The sequence below is a fragment of the Rhincodon typus genome, chromosome 12 (assembly GCF_021869965.1).
Source record: "Rhincodon typus isolate 14 chromosome 12, sRhiTyp1.1, whole genome shotgun sequence".
NCBI lineage: Eukaryota > Metazoa > Chordata > Chondrichthyes > Orectolobiformes > Rhincodontidae > Rhincodon > Rhincodon typus.
Window position 1 is genome coordinate 43,333,269 of NC_063343.1, and position 11,763 is coordinate 43,345,031.

At 39.1% G+C, this 11,763-nt stretch overlaps 1 protein-coding gene across 6 annotated transcripts in view; it reads left to right on the forward strand.

Moving 5' to 3' along the window:
• Nucleotides 1-9,228, forward strand: part of LOC109913697 (core histone macro-H2A.1) — a 38,192-nt gene extending 28,964 nt beyond the window's left edge. For all 6 annotated transcript variants that reach the window (XM_048603577.1, XM_048603582.1, XM_048603579.1 and 3 more), the window contains exons 7-9: nt 3,934-4,023; nt 5,337-5,511; nt 8,555-9,228. In XM_048603577.1, coding sequence (XP_048459534.1) covers nt 3,934-4,023; nt 5,337-5,511; nt 8,555-8,720 — 431 coding nt within the window. In that variant the 3' untranslated portion in view covers nt 8,721-9,228. The remainder of the gene's footprint in view (nt 1-3,933; nt 4,024-5,336; nt 5,512-8,554) is intronic.
• Nucleotides 9,229-11,763: the final 2,535 nt, after the last annotated feature.

An 11,763-nucleotide genomic window follows, 5' to 3' on the forward strand; every position in this document is an offset into this window, starting at 1 on the left:
TAAAGCGAAATTAAGGATAAGTAATAAGTGCTATTTTTTCCAGAGATACTCACATTCTGTTAAAGAATTTTTAAAAACTCTCATCCAACCATCTTTGTTACCTTATCAAGAACCTCAAAAAAGTTTGTTAAATGTGATTTTCTCCAAACAGATCCATGCTGCTCTGTCTTAACTAACCTGTGTTTATCCATTTGAATCTTAATATTGTCCTGAGCTAGCATTTCTAAAAGCAAAACCTTCCTACTTTTATTTTGCATTCCCTTTGAAATAAAGGCCAACATTCCATTTGCGTTTCCTAATTAGCCGCTGAACTTGGATAGTAGCTTTTTGTGATTCATGCAGAGGACTGCAAAATCTGCCTGTTCTGCAGTCTTCTACAGTCTTTCTTCATTTAATTAATTTTCGGCTTCTGTGTTCTTCCTGCCAAATTGCATAACTTTGCATTTTTCATATCATATTCCATCTGCCAAATTTTTGCCCAATCACTTAATCTGTGTCCCTCTGAAGACACTTTGTGTCATGCTCACCACTTGCTTTCCCACCAATTTCTGTGTCATCTACAAACTTGGCAATAGTACGTTCACTTCCAGAATCCACTTCATTAATATGTTTTGTAAATAACTGCAGCGTCAGCACTGATCCTTGTGGCAGACCATTGGTTACTGGTTTCCATTCTGAAAATGCCCTCCTTATCTTAACTCTGTCTTCTGTGAGTTAGCCAATCCTGTATCCACGTTATTAACTACCTGTAATGCTACGGTCTCTTATTGAGTAGCCTAATAGGAGGTACCTTATCAAAAAACTTTCTGAAAATCCAAATATATTACATCCATTAGTCAAAGAGTCATACGGCACAAAAACAGACCCTTCGGTCCAAACAGGCTATGCTAATCATAATCCCAAGCTAAACTTGTCCCACCTGCCTGCTCCTGGCCCATCTCCCTCCAAACCTTCCATGTTCATGTACTTATCCAAATAACTTTTAAATGTTGTAACTGTATGCACATCCACCACTTCCTCAGGAAGTTCATTCCACACACGAACCACGCTCTGTGTAAAAACAAAAAAAAAAATTTCCCCATGTCTTTTTTTTTTAAAATCTCTCTCCTGTCACCTTAAAAATATTCCCCCTAGTCTTGAAATCCCCCATCCTCAGAAAAAAGACAATTACCATTAACTCTATCTATACTCCTCGTTATTTTATAAACTTCTATAAGGCCACCTTTCAACCTCCCACGCTCCACTGAAAAAGTCCCCAGCTATCCAGCCTTTGTTTATAACTCAAACCTTCCATACCTGGCAACATGGTGGTAAATCTCTTCTGGACCCTTTCCAGTTTAATAATATCCTCCCTATAACAGGGAGATGAGAACTGAAAAAAAAACAGCATTCTAGAAGAGGCCACACCAATGTCATGTACAAACTCAACATATCTTCCGAACATGACTCCCCTTTATCGAGTTTAATTGTTACCTTCCCAAGGAAGGAGTGTCTAAGAATTCCTGGAAGATTACTGCGAGTGCATCCACCATCTCTGTAGCTACTCCCTTTAATATCCTAGGGTGCACCCTGTTGGGTCCAGAGGACCTATCTGTCGATAGCCCTGTTATTTTCTCTGACACTTATTCTTTAATGATAGTTGTTGTACTTATTTCAAATACTCCTTTTATCCCTTGATTATTTAGTAATTTTGGAATGCTACTACTTTGAAGATAGATGTAAAGTATTAATTCAAGTCCTCCACTGTTTCCTGGTTCCCTACTATTTTCCAGCCTGGTTTCTAAGCAGCTTGTGTTCACTTTGGCTTCTCTTCTTTTCTTTATCTATATATATATGCAATGCATATATTTACACTGCAGTACAGGAGGCTTCTTAATATGGACTTGTCTTCTTTGCACTAAGTTCTAGAATTTTATTTGGTAAAAGATAGTAAAATTGGTGCTGAAAGATGTATGGGAGGTAATTTCCAACCTGAGCTGCAGAGAGAAAAATAATATTTTGAAGGATGATGTCTGTTACAGAAGTAACTCTGTTTTCTTCTTAATAAAAATGGAAACAGTTCAATTTCTATAATGGTCGCCTGATCCAGAATGACTGCTTTATCCTCCAATAATAAGTTTAAAAATTACTTGTTATATATGGATTTGCAAGGGTTATTACTGAAGAATACTAACAATACAACCCGTTATGACAATGTCATTTGGACTTGTGGGCTAAACAACTGAGGATCTTCAAGGACTGAGACTTAACATCCAATCTCTGTCACACTGTCCATCATATGAATATAACCCGTAACTCATTGTTGACATGCAAAAAGCGATTTCTTCATGACAAGAGACTCTTCTAATTAGAACTAGAAAACAATGACTGAAAAGTGTCAATGAATGTCCAACCTTTCAAGGTACCACAGCAAAGAATTTGCCTGTTTCAAGAGGAAAGTTATCCTCTGCAAAGGAAATGCAAGAGATTACAGGCTCTTCAGTTTAAACGGACCTAAAGGCCTCCGACTATCAGAAATGGAATCAAAGACAATGGTCTTCCACCCAGAAAACTACTAGACTTCCAAGTCCAAAGTGAATACTTTCCAGGAGAATAGTGAAACCTCCAGATCACCTGAATCTGTAAAGGCAGAGGCTAGGGCAGGGAGACAATGGAAATGTGGTAAATGTAAATCCATATTCAATTATATGACATCAATAGCTTCGAGGAGGTGTTGTGTATAAGTTTACATATAGTTCTTAAAGGGTTAATACTGAAGAGTGCCAAAAATACTGTCTGCTGTGATCGTGTCATGCGGGTTTATTGGTAGAACAGCTAAGCATCCCGAAGGAGTAAAACCTAACATCTGGTCCTCTTCAAAGTCTTTGTAACAATATCTATGAAATGAATATAATCTGTGACAAGTCGCTAACACATGATGAGCTGTTTATTGTTGAGTACAAGAGACTCTTCTAGATATGTGTGGAAGTGGTTTTCCTCTAAAACATAAGAACAGATAAGCCCTATAATTTCCTACACATAAGGAGGATGATGGCTGTGACCTTCTTCATGAGCTCACACAGTATAATGAGCTGATATACATGGACAACATTGTGGACAGCAGTGTGGATTTGACTTGCCTGCTCATGCAGCATTACTCAATGTGAACCTTTGAAGATTGACCCTTTTGAAGGAGTAGCACAGCCTTAATGTAGCGTAGAGTATGTTCTGCAGTTCTGCCTGGTAGAAACAGCTTTTACCTAAAAATAAAAAAAAAAGTAAAATCTGCAGATTGCAATGAACTATCCTTTTTTGCTGCATGAATTAGGGAGTTTTTACTTAGACTATTTCAATATCTTCCTGAAATTTCAAGTTATTTTCAGTTCAGCTCTAACTGCAACAAAACTACCTACTTAGGGATAGTTATCTATACAAATGGGGAGTGACTGATGAATTGCAACTTGACATGAATTAAAATCCTATGTAAAGGAGCACAAATGTACAAGATGCTATTGTGGGCTAATCTTGAGAATGCTAAGAAGTGAGGATTCCAAATGAATGATTTCATGCTGTTTAGATGGTGAATCACCAAAGAGTGAGTTTTTTTTCCCTCCCTTCAGATTTTCTAAATGGTATACTGGCATATTTTTTCCTACAGATGTGCTAAGATGTGATTTGATACATTAACTTGAATATTTATTTTGTATTATCCACTACCCACTCTACTTAGGAACTTGATGTCCCTCAACGTCCGATAGAATATGTTCATGGATTGCTACCTGATAAATCTGTCTAAAGTAAATCCTTGTGACATACCCTTAACTGGACTGACAGATTCTAGTGCATGCTTTTGTTTTCAAAACAATAAAACACTTACAGTGCACAACCATACAGTCTATTTTGTTCTGTTTCTACTCTAATACCACAATTGTAAATTCTAATTTCCACTTTTAGGCAGTGCTTTGGAGAAGAAGGGTGGCAAGGAGTTTACAGAGGCTGTAAATGAGCTGCGCAAGAAGAATGGTCCCTTGGATACAGCAGGAGGTATATTCTCTTGAGACTCTTTATGGAGCAAGTGTACTTCTTTATATCTTAAAAGAATGCATTGAATCAAATTTCATAATAGATAAGAAATGCACCATTGTGGTGTAGTTTGTTTGCTGTGCTCAAATGCAGGTCTTTGGCTCATTGTCTTAAGTTGACCACTTGGCACTGTCTGTGAGTTGTGGTTTGCTATTGTTTTGTTCTGTCAGGGACAGGGCAAGGGGGCAGGTTCCAAGTCTCCCTCAGCTGAAACAGGAATCAAACCGGTACTATTGGTGTTATTCAGAATGAGATATGAGCTATTGAGACCACTGAGATTCTGAAGGCAGAATGTAACCTTGAGTGATCTGTGACTGATGGCAGCACTTTTTTTGTGGGCTATGATAAGGGAATAGGATTTAACAGACTCAAAAAAACCAAACTGCATGTTTCTGAGTTTGTATGGAGCCATGCATGTCTGAGCTAACTGCTGGGAATATGCAGGAGTAGTCCATGATAACATATCCAATTTTCTGCCCTTCCTTGGCAAGGAGATGTTGGGATTGAGATCTCAGCATTGTTGGGATCACAGTGATGAATTCATAGTCTGCTTTGCTAGGATATCACACATAGGTGCTGCAGTTTTTACCATTTGGTTACAAAAACACTAATTTTCTTTTCAATCAGCCAGTGTTTACCAGGATTTAATGGATTGGCATTGAATAATTTATATCATTTTGTGCTTTGTTTCTCCTTTAGTTTAAAAATTCAATATTCGCGTACTTTATTTTCATTTACTTTGCATTAATGAACCTTACTCTGGTGGGAGGGATCGCTCCTATTTCTGCTTTCTTCATGCTACTGATTCAGGCAGGAGTACAACACTGTCAGCATTGTAAAGGGACACTATCTAAGTGACTTCTCATCATATGCAAGCTGAAATGGTGAACGTGACAAATGTTTTGACAACTGGCTGAGCCAAGTCCTACCCTTACTCACCCTGTTTTCTGGCATGGTTACATGAAAGTGGTGAGGGTTTTCAAGCTTCTCCAAATTGTTATGCCTCCTCTGAAGGCACTGAAGCTATTGGATGTGTCATAACTGTTGCCTGACAGAAACCAGTCACCTCAGAGTATGTAGGAATCATATTAGAGATCTGGTTCTTGACGGTCACTGATCTGTGTCTGTACACTTGGTTTAGTCTGTACATCTTTTTCTTTCCTTGATCTTAATGCTGTTATACCAGAGCAGGTCAGATTGAGAAAGAGGATGTGCTGATTTGATTCAAAGCACACCATCTCTGATTAAATATATTCAATTTTCTTGTTTGTTAGCTGTGCTAAGTTCAGGTCATGGACTGCCAGCCAAGTTTGTTATCCACTGCAATAGTCCTGGTTGGGGGTCAGACAAGTGTGAGGAGCTACTGGAGAAAACAGTGAAGAACTGTCTGGCACTGGCAGATGAGAAGAAGCTGAAATCCATTGCTTTCCCTTCAATTGGTAGTGGCAGGTATGGAATATTACTTCCTACAAAAGTGTACTGTTTAAAAAGAGGCGTTATTTTAAGTTACTAAAATGCTATTGATTTATTGTACATAATTGCTTTGTTAATATTGGTGTTTATCATGAGAATTCAGATACTGCTGAAATCTATAGTTATTTGTTACTAATATAATAAGACTGGTGTAGGTTTGCATTTTCCGTCATTCCTGGCACAACTGTAAATCATTTATTTGAGTCAAATATCTGTCGACTGAATGGTTTATGCAAATTTCTTGTACTGCGAAAACACTCTCAACAGATGAAGGCATTAAATATATGACATTCACATGTCAACATTGTATCCCAGGTAAATATTTTATACACTTTTTTATTGGGTAGTATGCAAGGTGGGTGACTGATTCACTACCATTCATAATCGCCACCACCACCTGATGAGGGACTGTGTTAGAAAACCCCTCTTGGTAAAATGTCCCGCTTTGTTTAAATAATGCTTCTCGCTGTCCTTTTCATCTTTACTGCTCATCAGAAACATGAGTGAGTTCTGTCATTACACCTCTTTCACAAAGATATTTTTCATGATCCTTTAATAGTCTTCAGAGCATTGGATCTCCCTTACCTATGTCTACTGTGAAGAATAAGGGACAATTTTTCAAGTACTCGCATTTCCTTGTTCTTAACACCTTTTGTGTTGTGGTTTGGTCAGAACCCTACACAATATTTGAAACCATTCAACTAAGCGCAGTGTACAAATTAGATATCACTTCCTTCCTTTCTATTTGGAAGCACTATGTATAGAACCTAGGGTCATAAAAGTAGTGAAATGGCAGCCAATAGCATAGGGTCACACTTGCATATTTTTTATGGCCTTTTCTACTACTGTCTCCATCTTTGTAAAATATTTACATATCTGTACCCTTAAAACTCTCGTTTTCTGCACTCAGCTCCTTATCTTGGAGGTGAAATTCAACCCTGCCAGCAGCATGAAACAGGTCTGTGACAATTACAGCAGCCTGTTCTTTATTGCTTCAGGTTTTATTTTCCATTGACTTGGAAAATATTGCCAATATTATTAATTTAAAATCCAGTAAAAGTGACAGGGAGATGGTGAAAAATTGGCTGCCATTTCACTACTTTTATGACCAACATTGGAGATGCAAACAGACTCCTCTTTCTGTCTTGCTGCTGAGCTCTGATTCTCTGTCTAAGCTACTTGGTCACATAGCTCTGGGAGGTTCTGCACACACTGATCAGCATGCCAGTGCATTGGTTTCCGCTCACAGAAGCTGCTGGTGTCTTAGGTCCTCAGAATGAGAAAGAAGTTACAGGCAACGTTGCTGTTGAATTGGTAGCAACAGAGATGAATTTAAAAGGGAGGTGATATTGACAGTCCAATAAATAAATATTTATCTGTGCTTACTGCTTGATGTAAGAAATAAGCCAGCCAGGTTCTTTAAGCTAACAAGTAAAATTTTGGTTTTATTGCTAAAAGCACTGAAGCAAAGATGCAGAAAATGTCAACAAAGGTTTTAAAATGTACAAAAATGTCCAACTGTCCTCTGATACAAAAACAACATGCACACTTCCGCCACAACCATACAAAACAAACGACTGTGAAACTGTAGAATATCCATTCTTGCAACTTTGCCAAGCAACAAATACAGTCAGAAAGAAAATTATTTGCAGATAATTCAGAGGCTTGTTTACAGCTGAAAGTCATCTTTCGACAGTAGCTGCTGGTCCTGGAATTTCTTAATGGAGTAGCCATTTTGTAGTAATGTCCAGTAATTCTAATATTCTCTTGGAGACGGTGGTATTGATTCAAGATTATCCTTTTGTGAACTCTGTCTGTGCCAGTGAAGTCTTCTGGTGGGACTTCAAAGCAAGAAGCAGCTCAACTTTGATGGGAGGGGTATCAAAAAGTGAGGATTGTCACCCTTGCAGCCTTTCTGACTTTAATGAAAATTTAGCATTTTTAATACCCAAGAATTGAGGCACGTGACCTCTTTTACACTCCCCGTTCTCTTTATCTGTTCAGCAGTTTATGTCCTTTTACAACTGCAAGATTTAACTGCTCCTGGCTAGTGTCCTTTGCTTTGAAAATTTGGCCTTTCGAAAAGTGCAGATATATCTCCAGCTGATGACATTATAAATTAATATTTTGAATAGTACATCTTCATAACACTACAGTCATTTTGTGCTCTTGGTGAAGATCGATTTCAGGTCCCCCACTCTTTTCCTTACTTTTTAGGGTGAATGCTTTCCATGTTTGTCTTTTTCCCAAAGTTCACTGTCTCTGTGTTGAATTGTACCACATCTGCAGTTTACTGCCCACTCCACTAAACTGTCCATTACCCCATCTCTATTCAGCCTTGCTGTTCACTTCAAATTTTCTATCTTCAGAAAACTTCAGTATTTTTGAATCCCTGCAGTGTGGAAACAGGCCCTTTGGCCCAACAAGCCCACACCGACCCTTGGAGCATCCCACCCACCTAAGCCACACATCCCTGAATACTATGGGCAATTTAGCATGGCCAATCCACCTAGCCTGCACATCATTAGACTGTGGGAGGAAACCGGAGCACCCAGAGAAAACCCATGCAGACATATGGAGAATGTGCAAACTCCACACAGACAGTCACCCAAGGGTAGAATCGAACCTGGGTCCCTGGCTTTGTGAGGCAGCAGTGCTAACCACTGAGCCACTGTGCCACCCTATTGTTGTTCTTCTGACTGTATGCCCATATTTGTATCAAATACTCTTTGTCACACAATGACTTATGTATATCTGCATGTGCCATTTGTGAGGTGACTAGTATGGAGTGTGATGTTGAATTAAGACCTTTGAAATTTGACTGATTGTTCAGAAAAATCTCGAGCTTTAAAATAGAGGTTGATCATAGTTGGTTCCTTCCTGTGGGTTTTGTGAATGAGGTAAATTGTCTGTGTCTTGTGCAAGGAAGAGGCTCATTGTCTCGAACGTTGATGCATATTCCATGTGTACACATTTATCCAAATGGTACAGTGTTAACCAATTTTTCATTTTCTTACAGAAATGGGTTTCCCAAGCAGAGTGCAGCACAGCTGATCCTGAAGGCCATTTCCAGCTACTTTGTTTCGACAATGTCATCCTCAATCAAAACTGTCTACTTTGTTCTTTTTGACAGTGAAAGTATAGGGATTTATGTCCAGGAGATGGCAAAGCTCGACGGTAATTAAAGATGTCAACTCCACATGAAGAATTCCTTGACATTGTGATGCACCCCACTTTTTTAGTGAAGTTATTAAAATGGCAAAGGGCGGGCAATTCAAAGGAATCTTTTACTTAGCATTTGTTTCTTAATTTTACAATGGCACTGAGATTTGGCTTGAAAACGGATTATGCACTGTTATCAGAAAGTCACTAGAATTCATTGTAATTTAGTATATATTTTGTAGGTTTTAATTTGCATCAGAAAAAATACAAAAAGTATTGCTCGGAGTCCAATTTTGCCAGTGTGGACATTTTTAAATCTCAACTGAGAGATAAGAGGTACATTTTGTAACTCTGTTGTGGTACATTGATGTGCACCCAGTAACTCAATGAAAACACATGGTGCTACAAAACTGTATTTTGTTTACATTACAGCTAATCACCACAAAATGGTTGTCAAAAGTTATGATAAAATGGAGTTTGTCATTTGTTTATTAAATTGTTGGACTGTGGTGGCACATCGGTCTTTTTACATATTTGTGGTGGTGTTTTGTTTTAAATGAGTTATATTTAAAATATAACAATAAGAGAACTGTATGTATTGAAACAGGAGTACCTATCATGCATAGCCATTTTTGTACCTGTTGGAAGTTCCTGCCTCTCTCTTTGCAAACTTGAAAATCCCTTTACTGTTAAACTTACTTGATACACATTGCACTTTAGTTATTCATTACTTGTATGAAGGTCCTTTTTCCAATATAAGTTTCCTGGGACAAAATAGTTTAAATCCTTTTTGAGTAATTTGAGTGTAGAACTATGTAACACTAACAAGGACCCTCGTCACTACCAGGAACATTGTCTAATAGCAAAGTAAGTAATTTGCACAAAATTACATAACTGCGTCTCTTGCCTGCAGCAATAGGACCTCCTTAGTGCCAACTGTTCCTCTGGGCACCAGGCTAGGGCAGCAAGTGGAAGAAATGCAACCAACTTTTTCTGAAGATATGCAAGGGCTGTCATAGAATCATAAAATCCTTCACAAAACTGGACACTGTCGTCAGTCATATTACTTGCAGAGAGCAAGCACTGACACCCTCACACTTGGGACTGATCTAATACAGAAAGACATGAAAATGCTTTGAAGGCAGGCAGGACTAGCACATCACTCTCTCTCATACTTCCTGGATTTTCCCTTTCAACAACCTTTCCACCATTAAACCTCCACAGTATTTTGTGGGTCAGCACATTGGCTGCATTACTAATGCACACTGACTCGACACGTGCCTCCACACCCTCACTCCTCCTTACCTCTCGGTTCATGTCTTCTCTTGCATTTACACCCACTCCTTAACTGACCAAGTCTCACTCTAGAATTTGCTGGCTAAGAATGCAGCTAAACAAGTTAAGTATCCATTTGCGAAACCTTCCGATGTATACCACTGGCAGATGGTAGAGATTCCAAGTCAGCAGTGTGATGGAATGAATGTTGGAGCTTCAACCATCCCTATCCATCGGTCCAGATTGCAACATGCATATAAAAGTGCATGTTGCCACAGTGACTAAGACTGTGTGAATTAATTGTAACACATCACCCTTAACGAACATCATGATTGACCTTTCAGAAAAATCTTCAACCACATCATTACGCACTAAAATAAATTATCGTTTTGACGTATACTAGGTGCTCACATCATGATTTTTATTTTAAAATCTTACAATTCCCAATTAAGTGTATGAATCAGTCGATTTTGATTTCATTTTGTGGCATGAATTCCTGACAAGGTGCTGTGGGGATAAGGATTATTGTTTTAGTGTTATCCAGAAAATAAGATTGAGGCATTGTCACTAGCAATTGGTTAGTCAATGAAGACAAAGTGCAGAATCTATTCTTTCATGTTCCTTGCATTAGAGACACGTTCTACAATCAAGGGACAGAGGGTTGTGACTGTGAGCAATATTCTTTCTCAGCTGCGTGGTCACCAATCAGTGTGCCGATGCCTTGCTTTCATTTCCAGAAGCAGCTGCCAAGCATTCCTCATAGCAGAGGAAAATTTACTGGAAGGGTTTCAGCCTTTGCAATTGACCATGAAGTTTGTGGTTCTCGGGGCCTGTCTGGACAAAAGCAAACCTGCAATTGTAAATGAGCAAACTGATCGTCCCACTGTGGTGTAGGATTACTCGCCATTTAATGGGAAGTGGGAATTAATAAAAATTTAGTCCTGCCTTGCTTTGCCTTTCCAAAATGCAGCACTTCACATTTATCTAAATTAAAGTCCATCTGCCACTCCTCAGCCCATTGCTCCATCTGATCAATATCCCGTTGTACTCTGAGGTAACCTTCTTTGCTGTCCACTTCACCTCCAATTTTGGTGTCATCTGCAAACTTACTAACCATACTTCCAATGTTCACATCCAAATCATATTTATAAATAACAAAAAGCAGTGGACCCAGCACCAATCCTTGTGGCACACTGCTGGTCACAGGCCTCCAGTCTGAAAAGCAACCCTCCACCATCACGCTCTGTCTTCTATCTTTGTGCCAGTTCTGTATCCAAGTAGCAACCTCTCCCTGTATTCCATGTGATCTAACTTTGCTAACCAGTCTACCATGAGGCACCTTGTTGAACACCTTATTGAAATCCCTATAGATCACATCTATCGCTCTGCACTCATCAGTCTTCGTTACTTCTTCCAAAAGCTCAATCAAATTAGTGAGACACAATTTCCCATGCACAAAACCATGTTGACTATCCCTAATCAGTGCTTGCCTTTCCAAATACATGTAAGCCCTGTCCCTCAAGATTCCCTCCAACAACTTGTCAACCGTCAATGTCAGGCTCACTGGTCTACATTTCCCAGGCTTTTCCTCACCACCTTTCCTAAATAGTGGTACAACGTTAGCCGACTTCCAATCTCCTGGCACCTCACCTGTGGCTATTGATGAGACAAGTATCTCTGCAAGGTGCCCAGCAATGTCTTCCCTCGCTTCCCACGGAGTTGTAGGGTACACCTGATCAGATCCTGGGGATTTATCCACCTTTATGCATTTTAAGACATCCAGTACCACTT